This window comes from Drosophila subobscura, chromosome O (assembly GCF_008121235.1).
Source record: "Drosophila subobscura isolate 14011-0131.10 chromosome O, UCBerk_Dsub_1.0, whole genome shotgun sequence".
In the NCBI taxonomy this organism is placed as follows: Eukaryota; Metazoa; Arthropoda; class Insecta; order Diptera; family Drosophilidae; genus Drosophila; species Drosophila subobscura.
Window position 1 is genome coordinate 27,475,796 of NC_048533.1, and position 20,956 is coordinate 27,496,751.

Below are 20,956 nucleotides of genomic sequence, written 5' to 3' on the forward strand. Positions count from 1 at the left end.
TAATTGAAAAGCAGAACTGGCTAAATTATATAGTTTACCTTTCGACTGACAGCGCGCAGCTGAAATTCAGTTGGAATGAGTTTTGAGTGGAATTCATTAGATACTCGTAAATGTTTTGGAGCCATGGAAACTTCGAGCACGGCCACTGGAGCTGTGGGCAGGGCAGCGAAATTGATAACCATTTCAAAGTTTGAGAGAAATCTCCATTTTTCAGCATTAATTATAAGACAGAGGTCCTTGTTAAACATGCAGCGCATTGAATTTCCATCAGCCAAGACCCCAGCAACCTTTGTGCATAACCCCCACCACTTAATTGACTCAATTAAAAGTTCGATTTAGAACCATTCGAGCGCTCAACCCCAACCCATGCACACAGAAGCAATTTAAAGACGATGATAGCATTCTTTATTTGTATACAGAGAAGTGCATAAGCCATGAAATGCTTATTGCTTACTTGTTGATCAGCGCAATTTATATACAGCACTTAAGGTTTGGATTCTCAAATTAAATAAGTTGACAAAAATTATATAAATAAAAAACAATTTCCAGAATAACAACAACAACAAATATATAATTATCAAAGGTAGTCAATTTTTTACGGCCATCCGAGGCATTTCTTTGGCTACTTCCACGCGAATCTCTTGCAAATGACAGCCTGCCTTTTTTTTCGAAACTTTTCTTGGCTTGGCTGCGGTATAAAATTGCTACTTGAATGCATTTCAAAGACAAGGTTAATCGAGGTTGGAAAAATATTACTCAGCTCAACGATTTCTATCAAATAAGTTGATGCTCGTTTATGCTGAAAAGAAAACTGCGTTTTTCCAGCTAATTTCATTTTGTTTTTGTTTGCCATTTCGCTTACCTTGTGGAGCTCGTGCTCCAACTCAATGTCAAAGTTTGCCAGAACAAGTACTTAGCTACAGTGACATTCTCGGTAATGGAGTTTAGTGCCTGGTGGAGCCATTAGCGTTCAATTTTCATGTTGCAGGAGCCAGCGAGGAACATTAACCTGGACCAGTGAGCTGCAACAATGTACACAGGTAGCATCCAGCGTGGGAGGGAACCCCTGAGTGCCACATGAGCAACTCTTGACCGCGATGGGAAAATATTATTCTTTGGTAACTTTATGCAGCATCCGCTGCTTCCCTCATATGCGCTGTAGTGGCTTGTGTTCTGATTAAATGTTGTGTTTAGTTCGGGAGTTTTCATACTACCATTTCTGCCAGTAGTCTGGACGTTTGGGGGATGTAGTTTCACTTACAGCGTGGCTGTCGTTGGTGCATACCTTTGAGGGCAAATGCAATTAAACTTGTCATCTGGGAGCAACAGCTGGAGCCGATGACCTCGCGTGTGCTCTGACTACAGTTGAAAAAAAAGTCACTAATATAGTTAGCAAATGGTTGAAAGGTTGCCAACGAGACACGTGCGGTATAATTTTAGATTGCTCGCTCGACTTGTGCATTGAATAAAGCTTATTAGTACTTCGTTGTTGGCCGCTGCAAAAATGTAATATGCACCGAAGACAGCTACTGAAATTCGGAAACAAAGGCAAACTATTTAAGGTATTTGGCTCGGTACCGTACTGGTTATTTGTTCGCACAATTTCCATTCATGTTTTGATGGAAATCTGATCTGGTTTCTACTGTATGACTGGGATCTACTTCGAACTTGTTTTAAATCAGTTTTAAATTCCATGCAGAAGTCTCTTGGCTTAACAAAAGTATACTTTTTTCTGCCACTATGCACCACGGAGAAAGGGAGAACCAATTCCTTGGAAATCTCGTTGCTCGAACACCTGTAAAAATATTTTATATTCAGCTTCCACTGATCCAAGGGGAGGTCAACAAAGTATGGAATGCTTGGTAGAATTTATTTCCATTCAGGATTTCATGCATCACTCGATGCTCGGCGTTCTGTGTAAAGTCGGAGGAACAAGAGTAGTTGAACATCGTGAATGATAAATTTATTTGAAATATACATTTAATGTAGCTTAGCAGACTAAAGACAAACCAGTGCCGCTTTCCGACCCCGTAACCCACCCACCCAACCATATCCAAAAATACGCCACACATGACCCCATCGAGACAGAGAGAGAAATGAGAGGTAGGGAGGAACAAAATGCTTGGCATTTTCATTTGGACAACCGAAGGACAACCAAAATATTAAAACTCAATCTCAAACCACCACAGGTCCAGACCGCATGCATATCCACAACCACATCCCCACAAACCCACCCACCAATAGCACCCACCCACATTCATTCGTTGGACTTTGATTTAAGGCAGGAGTCGCACCACAAACAGAATCAGGAGCAGGGTCAACTGCGTGCCCAGCCATTGGCGGGCCAGATGTGAGGCTTGTCCGCAGATATTCTCGAGAATGGCGCAGTTCCTGAAGTGCTTCTCGTCGGACAGCATTTTTGCCGTTTCCCGGGCAAACTCCGCCGAGTTCTTGTAGCACTTGTACCTCGCGCTGTTGTAGATGCAGTTCTCGTAGGCGTAGCGGGCACTGAAAGAGATGCCAATTATTGAGTATTGAGTTTTCCCCACGACAAATGGCCATTAGCACTCGATTCGCAATATCGAGGAGTCGACACTTACCAACAGAACTCCATGAATTTTTCGCTCGCATTTCGCGTCCCATCGTGCACTTCCTCACTGAGGATGCTCTCGAATTCGGATGTGCAGCTGACCCAATCCAATTGGATGTAGGCGAAGCAGTCCTTGTGCCTCAGGTAATCTGCAAAAGCCAAGCAACACATGCTCGTAATTGAGTGCCTAGATAATGTTACCGGACACTTAAAGTTCTGTCAAGTTGGGAGTCCTTTGTTCGAGCTTTGTTCCGGTCTTAGCGGGATAATCTATTTGGGTTCTTTGTGAGTATATTCTCAGTGTGAGTCACGGGATACATGCTTGGCTTTCTGTGTGTCTACCTCACTGTTGGGTATCTGCGCCGCGGGTGTGCTAATGTCTAGTTGAGTCAAAGCTTGCCAAATTGAATTAGTTGCCGTCAAAGGTTGTCACACGTCGCTTCTCTTGTGTGTATATCTTACCTCGCTGAAAATCCACGTCGCCGCAAAATTTATAGAAAAATCGACGGGCTCCCTCCACATTGTTCTTAAAGGTTTCCAGCTTACGGTCGTTCAGGCACCGCTTCGAGTAGGCATCGAAGCATTGCATGCCACGATTGAATATGCTGCAAAACAAACACATGTATGTAGTCCCATTTCAATGTAATAATTGAGTAAGCTTTGAGGTATTGTGGTGGAGCCCCAGAGAACACGAAAAATCGCTCACAATCGTTCCAGTGCGGTGCCCAAATACAACTGTTGCCAGGTACTACTCCCACACAAAGGGAAGTCAGCAAAGTATTCGCTTCGATACCGACACATTTCGTAAATAATAAACTTAACAAGGAAGCCAACAGCTTCAAACAATCCTGAAAATTGTCCCCAGCTGCTTTATTGATATTTGGCAGGAACTTGATACGGTTCATGAAATGCCAACACTTTCGCTGACTGTATCAAATCAAATTTAACCAATTTTAGAAGTAAATATAAAGGGATACATAAATAAGAGGAAAACGGCGGGATACGTACATATACACTAGTGGCCCTGCGGACCCCCTGCGCGCTGAGAAGATGATTCGCCTTCGAGTGTAGGAAATCTTTTAGCAAGGAAATGGCCTCCCTGTTTCGTGCTCATAAACTAGCAGCAAGTCTATGCTATCCTATTTCGAGGGAAGTGTTGCCTCCTGTTAAACATTAAAACTTTTGTTTTCTTTACGAACTTCAGAGGAATTTGTATGAAGATACTCTTCGTTCCCTCTTTAACATTTCCATCGAAAAAGTCTCCCATCCAAACGAAGTGATTTTCGTATTTTTGCATGAAAATCCTCAGAAAGCGTTGGGCACCAATCAATCCACAAATCTGGCATTCGAACCGCCGACTGCTGGCCGGCTTGAGTGTGACTGACAGTTTTCCTGTTTACGCCAATCAACTACAAGGATGCCCATTGTGCGCTGTGTGATTGGATCAGATTGGGATGCAAAAACTGTGTCATCGAACAGAAGGGACGACCCAGGAGATAAGAGAAAAGTTGTATAAAAGAGATTCCCCAGTGGGCATGGTAATTGTTATCCGTTTGTTGCAGAAATTGCTCCATTAAGCGATATGTGTATGAAATTATTGTAGCTTTGGGAGGCAATATTGCCAAATCTAGCATTCTTGTGTTGCACATTAAACTTAGGCAACAGCTTCCCAGACCCAGGCGCCTATCAAAGTCAGGAGGCACAACCATGTCTGATTGATTATGCAAGCAATTAATTGAACAATTAATTAAATGATTTAATTAAATGTCGCTTTAAGTATGAGTCCTTTCTTATCCGTATCACTTAATCACCAGAAAAAAATATTCGTTAATAATTTCCAAATTCCCGAATTAATTGATTCGTTTGGGAACTTGATGTTAAAGCAATTAATCAGCCCACGTTCGTCCTCGAAGCGACCCTCTCGCATTGTTTCTTGTCCGTGAAATAAGGTAAGCCCTGTAGAGTGCTTTCGACACCCTCTGGACCAGGTCAAATAAGAATAAATTAAATATTGCACCGGGTGGCGAGAGCAGCTTGAGTGAGACAATCAATAATCCGTGAATGCATATTTCCTGATGCGGAGCCCACTCTTAATTCCTCACACTCATAATTCCCATGAACTTCTGGGAGCTGTTGTCCGACGGCGAGAGGCTGATTGCTTACTTGCACTTTGTCATGATGTCTCTCTTGCTGATGACGATTTTGGTGTTCTGCAGGAACTCCATCAGATGTGGCGGCAAGTCCTTGAAGCACTCATCCACCATTCTCTGCGTGCTGCCGCAATCCTCCCTCAGAGTGGCCGCCGTCGGTCTTGTTTCATTTCGGCCAAGTCCGGGCACCGCAATCCCAATCAGTATGATTGCCAGCCCAACAATTACGAACACACAGGAGTTGTTTACGCACATCTTCAAGTGACACTTGTTGCCACGATAAAGGATAATAATTGACGGGACCTCTTGAGCTCTCGGGCAAGTCAACCGAACGAATGCTAACAGCGAACTGTGCCGGAAAGCCACACAAATCATCTTTAAAAGGACTCCAAGCTGGATTCTCTGTAAGTCCTGCTGTTAACTGGATGTTAGGTGGCGCATGCGCCAGACCCAGCACGTGTTTCCTCTTTTGTTTACGTTACAAAGGCAGGCGACTTCTTCCTCTCAGCCAGACAGAAAGACACACAGACAGAGAACAGCTCTTGGAAAAGGAATATGCTTAAATTATTTTGTAACTTTCTGTGACTAGGGCAAGTATGTACACTTGTCGACGAGATTGCCATCGAAAGATTGAATGTCTTTGTCTCCAGCTATCCTAACTGGAATTCTTTCTGTCTGAAATTCCAGCTGGGGGCACAAGTAAGCTTTCCTAACCGCACTGGTGTCGGGTTAATTACCTACATTTAATTTCAGTGTCTTGTTCTGGCTCCAATGAAATCTGCCTCCATCAAGCCATAAACATGCAGATGCAGAAGTCTTGAACATCACCGAATTTCCGTCTTTCTTCCAACTCCATCTCACAACAGACTGGTTCCAAGAAATTGTTTTCCTTGATCAAATGATTTCCCAAGAAATCTTTATTAACTCGTTTGTGGCCAATATGAAAATAAGCCACTAAATATGTACATATGTATGTATGTACATAGGTTGAAAATTAATTTAAATGAAATTACATACACACATATGTATGTATGTATGTACATATGTACATGTGTACAAAATTATGTACACATGTACGAATGTAAATGTGGATGGCTGGGCGCCATTTACATATTTTAGATATTTTTGGACATTTTAAATATTCTGTTTTTAGTTTTAATGGTTCTAACATGAGATTGTGAGATCAAAAAGGAGTATTTAAGGATCAGTATGAGTATTTGTTCGATAGATTGTAGGTCTCCGGAGAACTCCATCTTAATTGTGCGTGAAATAAGTATTGACTTTTTAAAATTTATAGGCGGCGGGAAAAATAATGGAAGACATAAAAATACTGTGAACAAATTCAAGAAATACTTCTAGTATATCATGAAAATGAAAAGGCTTAATACGGTATATTTCTGAGGGTCATGCAGTATATTTTATCGATAAGTCCGCGGCCACCCCCGTTTCATAACACACGACCGACCGGCCTTATTTTAACGAAATAAATCAATTAAAATGTCCAAAGCAGCCGGTAAATTGAAGTCCCTGAAGAAGACAGTGGAGCGGGTAACGCATACAAGCAAACTGAAGACCAACATACCCGCCGGCATGGCGGCAGCGGGTCCGCCACTGGGACCCATGCTGGGTCAGGTTAGTGCTACGCTACTCAAGAAAAAACACACTTGATGGTAAAGACATTTAACATTCACAGCGTGCCATCAACATAGCCGCATTTTGCAAGGACTTCAACACGAAAACAGCCGAAATGATTGAGGGCGTGCCCCTGCCCTGCCGCATATCCGTAAACAGCGATCGCAGCTACGACCTGGCCATACACCATCCGCCTGCGACTTTCTTTCTAAAGCAGGCGGCGGGCATACAGCGTGGCACAATGACGCCTGGAAAGGAAGTAGCCGGCATGATTACCCTGAAGCATTTATACGAAATTGCGGCCATTAAGATTCAAGATCCGCCCAATGCCCTCCTGTCTATGCAGGTGAGCACGACTAGCGCGGAAAATCATTTATTGAAACTAAAAGTTCATTTGAACACTTTCAGCAAATGTGCGAGATGCTCATCAGCATTGCACGAACCTGTGGCATTAAGGTGGTACGCGATTTGGATCCAGCGACCTACGGGGAGTTTCTGGAGGAGCGCAAGATCATTGTGGAGCAGCAGCGACGTGAGCTGCAGGAGAAGCGAGAGGCAAAGATGCTGCGCACGGGCTAGTTCGGAGGTGTTCAATATGAAAACTGTTTAATCGTTAATATACATTTATACCTAAAGAAACTCTAATCTAGACCAATCCGCTTTCTGTCCTTGGCAGCATTCTTCTTGCGCCTCTTCTCCAAATGCTTGTTCAGCTTTCCTGTGCTCTTCAGCAGTTCGAACTGGGCCACCAGCTCCTTGGCACGACGTTCCTCTGTAAAAGAACAATATGTTAAGGATTCTGTTTAAAAACAATCTACTGGAACTTACTCTTGGTGAGATAGTGAGGCTGCTGTCCTTCGTTGTGTGACTTTTGGATGTTGTCACGCTCCTTTTTCAGGGTTTGCTGCTTGATGTGCCACCGCTTGTCCTCCACATTCTTGTTGATGAGCCTCTGCATGGTGTGCTTGATTTTCTGCTTCTCCTCGGTATCCGCCACTTCGTCCAGTTGCTTCTTCAATTGGCCAACTTCCTTGTCACGTATATTCGTCACAAACTTGTAGTTTTTCTTGAAGGTTTCAATGTTGTAGTCCCCCGACTTTTCATCGAATCGTGGATCCCGCAGTTCAACCTCTTTTTTGCGCTCCACGCGGTGCTCAGCGCCCAGGAAGGGCACCTGTTTCCTGGAGCTCATTTCCCGCGGGCGATTTTTGTTGAGACGCTTGAGGTCCGTTTTGGTTTTTTGTTTCTTTGCCGGGGCGCTTTTACTCCCTAGCACTGCCTCCTTGTAGACCTTGGCGCCCAGCTGCTCCTTCAGCTGCATAATCTCCTCGAAGGACATTCCCTTAAGATCTTCCCGAATGGCAGACTGAAATGAAATATCATTTAGCTTAAGCAGCACAATCGCATCTCTTTTGCTTCACCTGGCTTTCATCTTCACTGACTTCCTCGGGCTCCGAGTCTGGCGCGGACTCACTAGAAGACAGATCCATCGAAATAGCTCTCAAATATTTATTTATTTACAAAATTTACAAAATTTTTCACGTGTTGTGGTTTTGATGGGCACAGCTGGCAGTGGTTTTATCGATAAATATACCGCAGACCCTCAAAAATATACCGAATATACCTTCTCTTCTAAATCATTTTCCTCGATTTTGATATTCTGATTAATATTGTCAGCTAGTTAGGACTCTCAGCTATAAACCGATCATTTTATTTGATTCATCAGCCGATTCTCCACAAGATTGGCTAGTTTTTATGACTTACTTTTATTGGGTTGTCATTACAAAATAAATCTGCATAAAACATAATAGAAAATGTCCTACGGAAAGGAGAGAAAGAGAGCACACGTTGCCCAGCACTGCACATAAAATACAGCAAAATTTGAATTTAAATTTGAGTTTTGTGACTTGCAAAATCAAAATAGCTAGGATCTAGGATCGAAGGAATGGTCGAATATGAGAGCTTTAACACATTCTGATTGTTGATTTATCATATAATTTCCAAATTGTCAAATCAATTAATATATTAGGGTTTTATCTACTGATATATCAAGAATCATCATGCTCAAATGGCTTTTTTTCTGTTGTGTCCAGCCAAATCTAAGAATCGGTTAATTTATAGCCCTAATACTCGACAATTGCGTACTTACTTGTACAATTTATGCTCTCTAATCAACAGGTTGGTCATACTGCACGGGCAATCCTCTATCGACCCCCCGCCATTGTCGTTATTTTCACTGTTCAATGACTTCACGTGCGCTAAAAACATTGACCTAACTTTGTCCACATAAAGGTAAACATCAAGAACACCCCTGAGCGGTGGGGGGTATGGTTTTATGATGACTATAACTTTCCATGCAGCTACATTATCACGTTTTGATGGCCAAGGCTGGGCGCCTTTTCACTCCCGCGATTTGTTTGCATTGCATTTGTGGCCAGACCTGGTCTTTCCAGCCATGCCGCGTAGGGCTTGGCTTGGCTAACTGAAAAGTCAGCTGAACCATTTAACGGTCGTGTGATTTCTAGGTACACATAAGTGTAACACGCATGGGTTCGATTTCCTTTGGGGGTGTCCATTACCAGGAGCGTTTCAAACTGTTTGGCAGTCAGCCACGAGGTTCGTTTTGCCTTTCGAGACGCTCCTGGCTATGACGAAGACGCTTCGGCTAAGGCAGACTGTAAACACACGGGGACTGGGTCCACGTCCATTCACCAATTACGCGCCATTCGCTGCGGTGTCCTTAATTTCTTAAAAAGCGTTTAAACATCTAATGAAAGCGTTTTGGCCAGCGGTCTCCGCTGCTCCACATTTTAGTTTCATTTGGCTTTTCGCCCTGTGCAGTTGGGTTTTGATTTGGTTCCATCGCAGGAGCACAGACACACAAGTGGAGTGACAGACACTCGATGCTGACAGCCAGAGGATTATGTCATTGAGGCAATCATGGCCAAGATAATATCCACGATCAAGGCAATACTCACGAGGATCATCTTCAGTGCACACAGTCTGCTGGCCATTTGGCGGGTGACGACGTTCAAGAATGACATTATCTATTGGACACTATGCGGGCCACTGCTGCTGCTGCTGCTCGAGGGCATATTTACCATCATGATCAAGAAGACGCAGGAGTGGCGGTGGTAAGCGAAACACCCACAGATCCTCCTCCTGGCAGACACCTTGCTACCTCCGTCTCCTGCCAATGTAAACAACAAACGGGCTGTCTGTCGCTGACGTCATCTTTGAGTTTTGATTTTCAATTAAAAGTGAAATCATGTGTTTAATGTGGCGACTGGCCTCAGGCTGACCAACCCAACCTATCCGAGCCATCCCCTCCTTTTGTCGTAATAGTAAAAACTTTAATGGAATGCCGTGTGCGAACGGGGGTGTCATTGGGTGATGTTTACCTTTCGACGCATCACTCGTGGACTCGGGCACCATTGTTTGTTTTTGCAATTCCTCTTTGAACGCTCTCTCTCTCCTTTGTGTCTAGGTTCTGCCCCTCGGTCTTCCTATATCTGAGCAGCATTGTGCCGGCCATTTGGCTATTGGAGCTGGACAAGATTGAGCGACGACTGCAGATAATCAATGCCTCCACAAGCAACTCAAATGCCACGAGTTCGAGCAACTTTAGCAGCAGCCTTATCGGTGGCAGCCCCAGCGGCAGCAGCAACAGCAGCGGCATGGATCCTGTGACGGATCTACTGGACGATGCTGGCATCAAGCTGCCCGTCATCACTGCGGACACCTGGACGACACTCATCGAGCAGTTTCTCATGCTCATCCTGATCGTTGGCCGCTGGCTGCTGCCCAAGGGTGACCTCACAAGGGATCAGCTGAGTCAGCTGCTGCTGGTTTATATTGGCACAGCGGCTGACATCATAGAGTTTTTCGACTCCTACAAGGATGACTCCATAGCACGCATTGGCTTTCTGGTCTACCTAACGCTGGGCATTTGGTCCTGGAGTCTCATGCAGTTTACAATTGTGCTGTCGGCCACGCGTGGCAGGCGACCCCGAGGCAGTGGCTCACACCAGAAAGAGGAGTAAGTGCGGAATTATTATCAGCATTTATTTTATACCAAATATAATTTCCATTTCCTTTTTTGATAGTCACACGGACTGCTGTCAAAACTGCTGCTGTGGCATCGATGTGTGGGGCATTGTGCTCAATGTTATACTGCAGGATGCTCCATTCCTTACCTTTCGCCTGCTAATCATCTTCCAGTATAAAATTATCAACTACATGAATGTCTTCTTCACGTGTAAGAACTTAAATCTTCTGCCCAATGGAGGATATTTCACTGACTCTCTCTTGTTTTAGGTAAAAACTCACTGGTGATTATTCTGCAGCTGTATCGGCTGTATGTCGTCAACGCTGAGTTCTGGAAGACTCGTCGGGAGAGTCGAATGGCCAAATCGCGGCAGTTCCAGTCGCGACGTCGCGTGCAGGATGCGGACCAGAACAGCATTTACATGATATCCAATGAGCGTGGCGGCGATGTTAAAAAGAAAATTAAAAAGTGAGCAAATCCCCAAGAGTGGAAGGGAAATCGGCTATAAAATCTTTTCCGTTTAGGGCCAAGGATAAAGACTATGCCATACAGGAGGCCAGCTATAGCAAAAAGAAAAAGGACAAAAAGGACAAGTAAGTGTATAAATTTGTACGCCACAAATGCAGTTAAAAACCAAACTTTAATCACAGAAAAAAGCGCAAGCGCAAGGACACTGGCTACTCCACGGCCAGCTCACAGAATTTGTATTCCACCAAGGCCAGCGGCACCGAGAAGGAACCGCGACGCGGCAAGGACAAAAAGGGCAAGAAGTCGAAGCGCATCTGCAGCAGCTCGCCCAGCGACTGTGACCTGGCCAATGCCAAGAAGCTGAAGCGGGCCAAGAACGCCGATAAAAACGATAAGAAGTAGGTAATAACTGTTGTCCTGCCCAGTGATCGATTCACTCATTTGCACTGAACTCCAACAGGAAAGCCCGCAAGATCGAGGCAGTCATTGAGGAGTCGAGCAGCAGCAGCAGTGGCAGTAGCAGCAGCAGCTCCGACTCCAGCAACTCGACGCTGCCCAGCTACGAGGTGATCGACGAGAAGAAGGCCAAGGCCCGTAGGCGCAAGCAGCGGGGCGGAGTTAGTAGCAGCGACAGCAGCTCCTCTGAAAGCAGCTCGGAGAGCTCCTCCTCATCGTCCTCATCGTGAGGTTGATATTTTTGGCACTAACGTTCAAGCGTTAGAGAAGCAATTTTTTGTGGCAGCCAGCCCCATTGTTGCATGGCTGCAGCGCTCCGCTCCAGGAGCGCAACTATTTTGTATGACCACCCATAAGACGGTGGGTGGACAATTTGTCGAAAAAAACATATATTTTGATATGTATCAACTGTATCCGTTTTGAATTTGAAATAAAGTGCGGGTTGCAGTCCAATAAGTTGGCAGCTCCTGCAGCTGGTACTCTCTTTGTAACGGTACTCTCTCTGATTCTCACTTCAATGCAAAAGCTGAGCACATGACTAATCGTATACCTAACTAAACTGCCGCTGCTGCCAAAGCTCTTTAAGCTTTCTGTAATGTCAGTCTTGTACTCTCTTGTTCTCTCTCTCTCTCTCTTTCTGAATATCTATATGTATATGCGAAAAGCTTAGCAACGCGAAACGAACAGCTGCCAGACAACAACGCTAAACTTTTTTGTTGACATACAGATAACTGTGTCGGTGGGGAGATATTGCTTGCTGTGTTGCTGTAACGACGGAATAGTTGCTGCCGAGCGTCCAAGCGCTGCGGGCCGCGAGATTTTTTCTTCTCTCTCTCTCTCTCTTACCCTTTGAAACGCAAAGCCCGCGCGCGCTCGAGTTGTTTTTAGTGTCTCTCCTCTCTGATGTGTAAGTTGAACAGTGACTGTGTGTGTGTGTGCCAGCGTGCTTTGTTGGATCTTAGTGTGTGTATACATAATTATACATATACATATGTATATGTATTGTGCCTATGCCTATTAAGAATATGGTCTGAGAACGAACGCTGCGAAAAGACTTGAAGAAGAACTTTCGATAAATTCCACCCTGGGGCAGCGTCAGACCATCCATCTCGCCATCTCATACCCACACGTGCCCCAGCAACAAGAACCAGAACAACATCTGTATTCGGAAATACCACCCCAAAATCGTACTAACAAAAAATCCACCCAAAAATTCGTATTATTTATTCGTGAAGCAGTTGTCGAGCCGCTTGGGATCCGATTAAAAATTAAACGATAATAATGAGGCGGGCAGGTGTGAGTGCTCCTTCTTCATTTGTCCAATCCAATGACAAGTTTTGAATAATTCAATTAATACTTGTTAGTTGGCCTGACAAATGCTCCGATGATGGACTCCCTTACAAAACACACCCACACACACGAGTGTCATCCCCTGACAAATGATTGGGGGGGACCGCTTCCACACAATGCGAATCATCATCACAAAGAGACCGGCAATGCTGATGATGTCTATAAATGGGGCGGACAGGCAAGCTAAGCCAAGCGAAGCCACTCCCGCGTCCTATTCAACTGCCCCACATTGTGGTGGTGTGTGAGGGAGGCAGAATCACGAACGCCAAACACGTTCCTGGCCTTTAAGTTCAAAAATGATGAGGCTCCTTCTCGGCCAGTCCACAAATATGTATTCCATTCGTTTTGTCGTTTCATTTCTTCTGCCGCCTGGTGGCCCCTTACCTGTGCTGAGCACGCGTGCTGAAGGTTAAGGCGTTTTAAGCGTCCACGACCAGAGTCAACTTCCAACTTCACCCCACTCCACCTTGCACGTGTTGTTTTGGTTTCGGTTTCGTTACGCCTCGCAACAACAACAACAACAACAGCAGCACCAACACCCATGAAAGCAGCAACTACAACAAACAGCTTTTGTTTTCGCTCACGCTCTTTGGAGGAAACTTTAGAGCAAACTCTGCTGCTGCTGCTGTTGCGGCTCTCTTATCGTTTTTTGCCGGTTTTATAGAGAGGGAAAACACGTAAAAACTAGTGGAAGCCACAGTGGAAAAGCTTGAGCGGTGGCAGCTCATCTGTTGGCTATGCTTCTGTGTATACGATTCGTGTTTCGGTTGCATGTTTTCCACGGGAGTCCAAAGGTTGCCCGGGCACAGCTGCTGATGGATGGGAGGTGGCATAAGCAATCTCATAATCCCTGCTGCCCACTCCTGCCCGAACGTGTAATTGGAACTGTCCATAACAGCTTATCCTACAGCCCTCCCGTCCATGATTCGCATTCCCCGAGTACATACCGGCTGGTAATTACTCTGCAATGCATACCCATCTGGGAAAACATTCCAATTAACACGGAGAATCTGTTGCCAGCACCACACAACACAAAACTAATTATACAATCGGCCAGGCCAGCGAGCAACCTGTCCTTCAAGGTGATTCTTGGTGTTGTCTTTGAGTTGTGGGGGTCAGGGCTGTAGTGGTTCCTCATGGCAGCAGGCCCCCGAGAACATTGCGTAGTCGTTCAGTATGGCCTGATCTATGCCTTTGCAGACACAGAATATACATAATCGAAATTAATTTCCATTCGCTTTGCGCATAACTTGTTTTCGGTTTTGTTGTCAGACAACTTAAGTATATGGAAATTGTATTCTCCAATGTTAAAATGATGTACGGGTGTGAGTGTGTTGCTAAGTTGTTGTTGTGTAGTTGTGGGATATATTATTTGTTTACAAAAATAGATGACTGCTCAAACAAACAAACAGGGGAATGGATAATTAAAGTTGTTTATCAGCCATTTCCACTAAATCCATTCAGTTTGTTGATATACAAAAAGAACAAATGAGGCTTGATATCTTGGAACTTGTATGATTTATGGGTTACAGTCAGCCGAAGTGCCCTTCCACTCTCTTTCAATGTCCGGAGAGTGCATCTACTGTTGACCTACTCAGGAAACGACCTTCCTCTAGTGCATTGCTTATCTGTCAGTCACCCATAAATGGGCTGGCTGAAATAAATTGTAGTATTTAAGGGCACAGTTTCCTTGCTTCCGACCTTTTTCGTTCCGTATGCGACATCTGTTTTTGAGTTAATTTCAATGCATTAACTTTTTCTTTAGTCTGATTTTGCTGCTTGCTTTTTCAAGTACATTCACCAGAATGGATTGTGTTGTATTGTTGAATAAAATATGCTTAAAATGCTTATCTTATCGGTGAAAATAGTTCTTGAACCTGAAGAATACATTTTTTTCGATGGCCAGTTAATCAATCGGAACGAGGCAGACCTGATGGGGGGAAGTGGCGCATGTGCCCATACGAGTATCTATCCATTTTTAAGTGTGTGCTGGGATTGAGGCATTGTGTCATCGTCAGCGCACATTAGTGATGTTCCCTGATTTGTTTGTATTGTGATGTTTGTTCCAGTTTATTGCACACTTTGCACAACAATAGTGAGGACAAAACAGGTGAATTACTGGTCCATTTGACCATGCAATCTCCGTCACTTGATTCACATTCCCGCTTACATTTCACGTGGCTGCAGCATGCGAGTGTCTAACTTTAATTAGCATTTCGAGCCCCTTGCGTGTGCGACTATGCTGGCACTGGACAGACACTGAGATGACGCTCCTCCCCCCAGTCTGGCTGGTTGCCAACGCAACTCGATTAAAATGCTGAATAATAGACTATTTCCAGCCAACAAATGTGCGACTGTTTTGGCACCTTGTTGGCCAGCAATTATGTCCAGATTTCAGTCGAAGACAGCAGACGGTGAGCGATAAACAGCCCACAAAGACAGATATTACGAAAATGCTCTTTGTGTGGGGTGCGCAACGTTTTCCTGATAAGCGACAAGCAGCACAGATGGAGCTTATGCATTTGGGATTACCGATAAAAACAGCGTAGCGGCTGGACTGCTGGGCAAAGTCCACGGGGTGCATGAGTAATCAATCCCCCTGCAACGACCACAGTGCGGCTTTTGCATACAAGACCTGTTGGCCAATTGAGCGATACTCGGCTTGGCGCACAAGCATGACAAAGACTGGCTAGCTAACCTTGCTGCCAGCGATGCTTATGAACGGTGGACTCTGCATGTTACACAATCAAATTTGCGATTCTTTGCGATTGAAATTAGATAAGACACCCAAGCAGCACACAAGCTAGCAGCTAGTACTCGTATAGAACAGCTACTCATCGCTGTTCCGTCGCTCACTCTTGCATACATTTTATGCACAATTCAATTCCCGTCTGCATTCTGCGCCGTGGCAATGCAACACATACCCACACGATCGTATACTAGAGAGAGGTTCCATTGTGCACTAGTGCCCCTCCTCGCATAACAATGGGCAGCGCACTTGAGTGAGTTTATCTGTGCATTTGCATTTGCATTTTATACCGGGCATCAGGCATACTAAGTGCTGTCAATCAAAAGAGTTCACAACCCCCAAGCAATTGGGTAAGACGGCAAATAAAAATACGAGCTGGCAAATATTTGCAATGTGTGTGTGTGTGGGGAGGGAAAGGAGGATAGGAGGAAAGGAAAGTTCTACCTAGATAAGAGTGGCTGCCCTTTGTACCATATCTGCATGCAATTAATTCCAAGAATTTCCATAAAATCAATTTGTTAGGCTAATCCATAACAGAGTATCATCCGATAGGGGCGACGACTATCAGTGCTTGGCACTAGATTAAGAAAGTCTGTGGCCAGGCAGCCAGGCAGCACAGAGGAAAAAGATACTTTAACGGCATTCAATTAGCCAGGCGACACAAACATTTCCATTGAATGTGCCCAACAGTCACACTTAATGAAACAATGAACGATAAGCGATGTGCCAAATGAATTGAACTTTTTCAGTTGTCTTCCATTTGCCGTTCTGCCAGCTATTAGACCAGGCCCGACAATTGACCGGCTTTGACGCACAGCTGCTGCAGCCGCCGCCAGCCACTTGATTCCAACAAGTCACTGGGCAAAAGTTGTTGTATCAATTCAACCACTGAAACAGCACTCGAGCCGCTCTCCCTCTCCTCTAGGGGTGGACAACCACAGCCAGGCCTCGACAACGGAATCGTCAGTGGCAGTGGCAGCGGAGCGGCATCGTCATCGGCATCGGCATCGCTCTGGGCTGCGCCAAGGTGCCGCTGCAGTATTGCTTTGATTTTCCTGGCGAGCGGATTGCCACAGCCACTGCCGCGGGTGCCTGCCTTTGCCTCGAGTGTGTGTGTTGTGTTCGTTGGAGGAAATCAAGTGTAAGTTGAGCTCCAACTATCTACTATCTGGGTTGAGGAGAGTGCGAGCGTTGTCAAGTTGTGAGATTTCATAATAATGTGCACGTAGTATTATTATCAGAGTGCTTATTGTGGGTGTGATTTTTCCCACTGGGAACTGGCAACTGGAAACTGGCACTGTGATCGGGGTTGGCTGGCCAGTAGCCTGTCGCTGGGGGCTTGCATATACTTATTGAAAAATGCAAAGGCGTTTGCAGCATATTGCCGCATTTGTTTCGCTATAAATAGCCACACAGCCGCAAACACAAAGCGATGGGAATGTTTTCCCGCTGTTTTCCTACATGCAACAACGAGCTTTCCGGCCTCCTTCTCTGTTCTTTTGCTTTTCTCTCTCCTTCGATCCGCCACGACCCTCAACTTGAACCTTTTGTCGAGTGCCACCACAAGAAGCCTCAAGGGCATTACAACAGCACGTCACCGACTAACATTATGCGGCATATTTGACATCATCTAATTGGATCCACATAGTGGGGGGTGTAACCAAGTTATCCAAGCGTTCGTTATAAATATCTCTGCTTTGCGGTTGCCAGTAACATTTTGTGACCGTCATTAGGTGATGGACGGAAGAGACAAGTCTTGTCGATGTACATATGTGAAAACTGACATAAGTATTACTTTCATTTAGTATCAGATCAGCAAACATAACTCTAATTTTACAGAATTTATTTATTTGTTGAAATCCAAAACAGAAGCGAGATCTTATCGGGTTGGAATACAAATTCTGTCAGTGGTCCCACGTGTCGTATTATTTGTTTACTGCTGCACTGCCAACCCTCAAGTGTTTGTTTATTTATAGTCTGGCTATTCGTTTGAAGAGCGCGAGAGAGAGAGAGAGAGAGAGAGAGAGATTTGAGTGGAAGAGGCCACTGACCTTGACCAGATTGTTTTAGAATAGTGTTGCACCCACCCCTCTACAGTGGCATTGATGAGCGGCATCCATGTCCCCCAAGCAGTTCATTGTAGAAACGCATATGATTAAAAGTACATTTTACATTTAACTTACAGCTTGTGTGCTGCCTGCAAAATGCTGATTGAGCTCTAACTAATTGGCCCACAGCCAGTCCACAGCATCGGACTTTGGCCATTGTCAGCAGCATTTTGGCAATGTTTGCCAGAGGATCTGCGTCAGCTATTGAATCGTACGACAGCAACGGGAACGCTAAACCTCTCAGAGAACATGATACTGCAGTCGGAGTGGAGATAGAAAAACTCAGAAACAGCAGAAACGGAAACAGAGACAGAAGCCCTAGCGATAAGGGAACAGACTGCTCACCGTTGCAGGAAATCGATGAGCATTACGTCTGTGACATTGCCATGATGAGAATCGGAGGAGAGGAGCCGAAGGGGGCTGTCGATGACTCACAATCGTCGACCGTTCCGGAGAACGAAAGTACAAATGATGGTGCGAACGAGTTGGAAATCGATCGCCAGGAGGAGGAGCAGGTGGTCAGCGATCTGGTGCGATCGAGTAGCGCAGGTGCCCTAATGGAAGGGTGAGTTACACCTGAGAATCGATGGATTGCATAACCCATAATAATCCCATCTAATGGCTAATTAGGGACAGCAACAATGGGGGCAGCATGCGAGTGGTATTTGGCATACTGGTGCGTCTGGTGCTGCCACTGGCGAATGGTGTGGCCCGTGGCATTCAGGGCATTCGCGATGTTCGTGTGCTCCGAGTGCTGCAGAACCTGGCCTCCAGCAGGCAGGCCCTGACCCATTTGGTGGCATTTGCCGCCAATACAATTTCCATGAACTTGTCCTCAGTGCAGGGTAAGTGTTTCCACCCCCTTAAGCTCTGGCTTAGATTAACAATCTCTTGGTTTCTCCCCACAGTTTCGAATCGGTTGGGACCGCTGCTCAAGCTGTTGAAAATGCGCAAATCGCAGGATGGCTTGGAGAGTCTTCCCGACACTTTAACTGCGCCCAGCACACCCTGTACACCCTGCAGTCCAATGCAGGGTCCGCCAATCTTTGGCGTACGCTCGGATGCGCCCAGCTGTTGCACCATCAACATACTGGCCGAGCCGCCACCCGGGGAACCGATACGAGCCGATATTGTACTGATCCATGGTCTGCACGGATCGCTGGTGAACACCTGGAAGCAGGGACTCTGGCAGAACGATCGCAAACCGGTGGAGTTTGAGCGTCCGCCGCGTCCTCCAGTGCGACCGCCCAAGCGACCTCGCCATTCCCGCAGTGCAGCCATTCATCCAGCGCCCAGGGAGAAGAGAGCCAAATTTACCTCCCTCAACCGCTTGATGGACACCCCCGATGATGCGCCAGTTCGAGGGAGGGTGCGACTGCAGCAGCCAGTGGAAATGCCGCCAGAGGAGTTCAATTTTAATGCTTCCGATAGCGATGATACCGAAGAGTAAGCATAACCCCTTTGGTTTTTAATCAGTAATTAACGTCTGCTCTTTAGCTATGCCTACGTGTGCGGTGACCCCGAGGACATACAAATCTGCGAGGGCATCGAGTACAGTTTTCCGACCTTCCGCCTGAGGATGCAGGACAACAGTCGCATCCGAGCGGGCGAGCTCGAGTCCATGCTCAATGGAAATGTCAACGAAAACGCTGAAAACAGCGAGGAATCCAACCAGCGGCCACCAGTTTCCTCCAGTGCTGCGTCGCGCAAGTCCAGCAGAAAGAACAAGCCCTCGCCCGACGATCCAAACTACTCCAAGTGCTGGCCCGGCGACTGGTTGCCGCTGGACTGTCCTGGAGTGCGGGTCATTGCCATAAACTACACCACCGACCCGTACCTGTGGCGTCCGCTGTGGAAGAGAAAAGAGCCGCGCTCCAACTTGTTCCAGCGCTCACGGGAAATGGCCGATCTGCTCATGCAGCATCGCGTGGGACACGGCCATCCCATCATCTACGTGGGCCACTCGAAGGGCGGACTGTTCATCAAGCAGCTGATAGTGGATGCCTGGGAGTCCGGGCGTCCCGCCATGACACCACTCTGGCGCTCGGCACGCGGTTGCTTTTTCTATTCTGTGCCGCATCGTGGCTCCCATTTGGCGAGCATCAAAGCGCCACTGCTCTCCCGCTCCGTTGAGCTTCTGGAGATTGAGAAAAGTAAGGAAATCAATGATTTTTTAATTAAGAGTGGAATTAAACTCATCTTTTCCAACAGATAACAAGTATCTCTTGGACCTGCATCGGCGGTTTGCTGGACTATATCATCTGGGTCATCTGAAGATCGAGGTGTTTAGTTTTGTGGAGACGGCTCTGACGCTCATGTCGGTGCTTTACCTACGCATTGTGGGCGTGGACTCGGCAGGTGAGTCTTTCACACAACAATCTCTAAATATTATTTCATATTTCATTATCCACAGATCCCGGGTTCGGTGATGTCTGCGGCATACGGCTGGATCACCGCGAGATATGCAAGCCCCGTGGACGCGATTGTATATTGTACAAAGAACTGGTGAAAATGATTGAGAAGGTGTGCTGAGCTGAGCCTGTCAGTCACCTGAAAGGGAAATACATAAATTATTGTGCGAGGACCTGATATTGTTGTAATCGATATGTGAATAAGATGGCCAACTGTGAGGATGCCACAAGAATTACGCGTACCTAAATGTGATGGCCCGGATCACGGACCGTGTGTCCGGGGCACGCTTCTTCGTGTTAGAGCGTCGCTTTTGTTTTTAATAGTGCATAGCATCTACTATATATTGAATATTTTCACTAATTTTACACACGTAATTCGCTTATCCATAGCTCAAGTTAGTTATACACGTTTTGTTGTTTCTAGTTTAGGTCCCATATCAGAAACAGGTAGAGAGACACGCTTAAGCCATGCCATTTGGGCATCAATGATAATTATGTTTGCAATTTTTGTGATCGATTGTGATCATCTTGTGGCACTTTGTTGTGATTTTCACTCGATCCCCCCCGTGAATACATTATTGATATTGTACCATTTATATATATGTAATATGTATATAGAATATGTACATTTAGATATCGCTAGTACTTTAAATGTCTATCTACGTATATCTTCTACAAGCTAAATCCTACACCGCTGTAAAACGTTACCAACGACTACAAAAATTTAATTTATGAATGAATGTATATGTGAATTTCCAGATTACTAAACCAATCGATGTTTTATACCTATTTGATAAGAGTGAATACTAATAAAACCAATAAACGAAGATCATATTTGATACAATAAATAAATGCTGGAATTTAAAGGGGTCGATTGCTTGGGCTTCATAATTCCACGCACTCCACGTCCAGATATTTAAGCGTTCATATCTCAGATTGCATTCATCACTCAGATGTCAACGAACCTCAAACACAAGAGTATCTGGCATGCCCA

At 45.5% G+C, this 20,956-nt stretch overlaps 5 protein-coding genes across 6 annotated transcripts; 3 read left to right on the plus strand and 2 right to left on the minus strand.

Annotated features, from left to right (window-relative positions):
- Positions 1 to 1,946: 1,946 nt before the first annotated feature.
- Positions 1,947 to 5,078, minus strand: LOC117896953. The gene is made up of 4 exons (XM_034805497.1): positions 4,754 to 5,078; positions 3,053 to 3,195; positions 2,601 to 2,739; positions 1,947 to 2,508 (listed from the first exon to the last, which is right to left on the minus strand). The coding sequence occupies exons 1-4, from the start codon at positions 4,993 to 4,995 to the stop codon at positions 2,277 to 2,279; spliced, it is 756 nt and encodes a 251-aa protein (XP_034661388.1). The 5' UTR covers positions 4,996 to 5,078; the 3' UTR covers positions 1,947 to 2,276.
- A 1,093-nt stretch (positions 5,079 to 6,171) lies between these two features.
- LOC117897973 (39S ribosomal protein L11, mitochondrial) lies at positions 6,172 to 7,021 on the plus strand. The gene is made up of 3 exons (XM_034807084.1): positions 6,172 to 6,372; positions 6,434 to 6,718; positions 6,781 to 7,021. The coding sequence occupies exons 1-3, from the start codon at positions 6,238 to 6,240 to the stop codon at positions 6,949 to 6,951; spliced, it is 591 nt and encodes a 196-aa protein (XP_034662975.1). The 5' UTR covers positions 6,172 to 6,237; the 3' UTR covers positions 6,952 to 7,021.
- Positions 6,962 to 7,949, minus strand: LOC117897972 (ribosomal RNA processing protein 36 homolog). Its single transcript, XM_034807083.1, has 3 exons — positions 7,794 to 7,949; positions 7,201 to 7,738; positions 6,962 to 7,144 (listed from the first exon to the last, which is right to left on the minus strand). The coding sequence occupies exons 1-3, from the start codon at positions 7,860 to 7,862 to the stop codon at positions 7,014 to 7,016; spliced, it is 738 nt and encodes a 245-aa protein (XP_034662974.1). The 5' UTR covers positions 7,863 to 7,949; the 3' UTR covers positions 6,962 to 7,013.
- A 1,291-nt stretch (positions 7,950 to 9,240) lies between these two features.
- On the plus strand, positions 9,241 to 11,574 carry LOC117896025 (transmembrane protein 26). Its single transcript, XM_034804033.1, has 7 exons — positions 9,241 to 9,506; positions 9,860 to 10,411; positions 10,479 to 10,630; positions 10,690 to 10,888; positions 10,945 to 11,013; positions 11,071 to 11,286; positions 11,349 to 11,574. Exons 1-7 carry the CDS (start codon positions 9,313 to 9,315, stop codon positions 11,572 to 11,574), a joined length of 1,608 nt encoding a protein of 535 aa, XP_034659924.1. The 5' UTR covers positions 9,241 to 9,312.
- A 519-nt stretch (positions 11,575 to 12,093) lies between these two features.
- LOC117896955 lies at positions 12,094 to 20,777 on the plus strand. 2 transcript variants are annotated; one of them, XM_034805498.1, is made up of 7 exons: positions 12,094 to 12,251; positions 17,629 to 18,116; positions 18,182 to 18,396; positions 18,460 to 18,997; positions 19,049 to 19,704; positions 19,763 to 19,909; positions 19,965 to 20,777. In XM_034805498.1, the coding sequence occupies exons 2-7, from the start codon at positions 17,728 to 17,730 to the stop codon at positions 20,081 to 20,083; spliced, it is 2,064 nt and encodes a 687-aa protein (XP_034661389.1). In that variant the 5' UTR covers positions 12,094 to 12,251; positions 17,629 to 17,727; the 3' UTR covers positions 20,084 to 20,777. The 2 variants fall into 2 exon arrangements, with proteins under 2 accessions (XP_034661389.1, XP_034661390.1); XM_034805499.1 differs by lacking the exon at positions 12,094 to 12,251 and adding an exon at positions 16,443 to 16,584.
- The last annotated feature ends 179 nt before the right edge of the window (positions 20,778 to 20,956 follow it).

What these genes read in the sequence shown, in the direction of transcription:
- LOC117897973 (XM_034807084.1), top strand. Translation starts at nt 6,238, where the DNA reads ATGTCCAAAGCAGCCGGTAAATTGAAGTCCCTGAAGAAGACAGTGGAG. An exon ending in TGGGACCCATGCTGGGTCAG is followed by an intron (nt 6,373 to 6,433) that starts GTTAGTGCTACG and finishes TAACATTCACAG; the next exon opens with CGTGCCATCAACATAGCCGC. An exon ending in ATGCCCTCCTGTCTATGCAG is followed by an intron (nt 6,719 to 6,780) that starts GTGAGCACGACT and finishes GAACACTTTCAG; the next exon opens with CAAATGTGCGAGATGCTCAT.
- LOC117897972 (XM_034807083.1), bottom strand. Translation starts at nt 7,862, where the DNA reads ATGGATCTGTCTTCTAGTGAGTCCGCGCCAGACTCGGAGCCCGAGGAA. An exon ending in TCAGTGAAGATGAAAGCCAG is followed by an intron (nt 7,739 to 7,793) that starts GTGAAGCAAAAG and finishes ATTTCATTTCAG; the next exon opens with TCTGCCATTCGGGAAGATCT. An exon ending in GCCTCACTATCTCACCAAGA is followed by an intron (nt 7,145 to 7,200) that starts GTAAGTTCCAGT and finishes GTTCTTTTACAG; the next exon opens with AGGAACGTCGTGCCAAGGAG.
- LOC117896025 (XM_034804033.1), top strand. Translation starts at nt 9,313, where the DNA reads ATGGCCAAGATAATATCCACGATCAAGGCAATACTCACGAGGATCATC. An exon ending in GTTAAAAAGAAAATTAAAAA is followed by an intron (nt 10,889 to 10,944) that starts GTGAGCAAATCC and finishes TTTTCCGTTTAG; the next exon opens with GGCCAAGGATAAAGACTATG. An exon ending in AAAAAGGACAAAAAGGACAA is followed by an intron (nt 11,014 to 11,070) that starts GTAAGTGTATAA and finishes CTTTAATCACAG; the next exon opens with AAAAAAGCGCAAGCGCAAGG.
- LOC117896955 (XM_034805498.1), top strand. Translation starts at nt 17,728, where the DNA reads ATGTTTGCCAGAGGATCTGCGTCAGCTATTGAATCGTACGACAGCAAC. An exon ending in GATAGCGATGATACCGAAGA is followed by an intron (nt 18,998 to 19,048) that starts GTAAGCATAACC and finishes TCTGCTCTTTAG; the next exon opens with CTATGCCTACGTGTGCGGTG. An exon ending in GCTTCTGGAGATTGAGAAAA is followed by an intron (nt 19,705 to 19,762) that starts GTAAGGAAATCA and finishes CTTTTCCAACAG; the next exon opens with ATAACAAGTATCTCTTGGAC.
- LOC117896953 (XM_034805497.1), bottom strand. Translation starts at nt 4,995, where the DNA reads ATGTGCGTAAACAACTCCTGTGTGTTCGTAATTGTTGGGCTGGCAATC. An exon ending in GACATCATGACAAAGTGCAA is followed by an intron (nt 3,196 to 4,753) that starts GTAAGCAATCAG and finishes TTTGTTTTGCAG; the next exon opens with CATATTCAATCGTGGCATGC. An exon ending in AAATTCATGGAGTTCTGTTG is followed by an intron (nt 2,509 to 2,600) that starts GTAAGTGTCGAC and finishes CATCTCTTTCAG; the next exon opens with TGCCCGCTACGCCTACGAGA.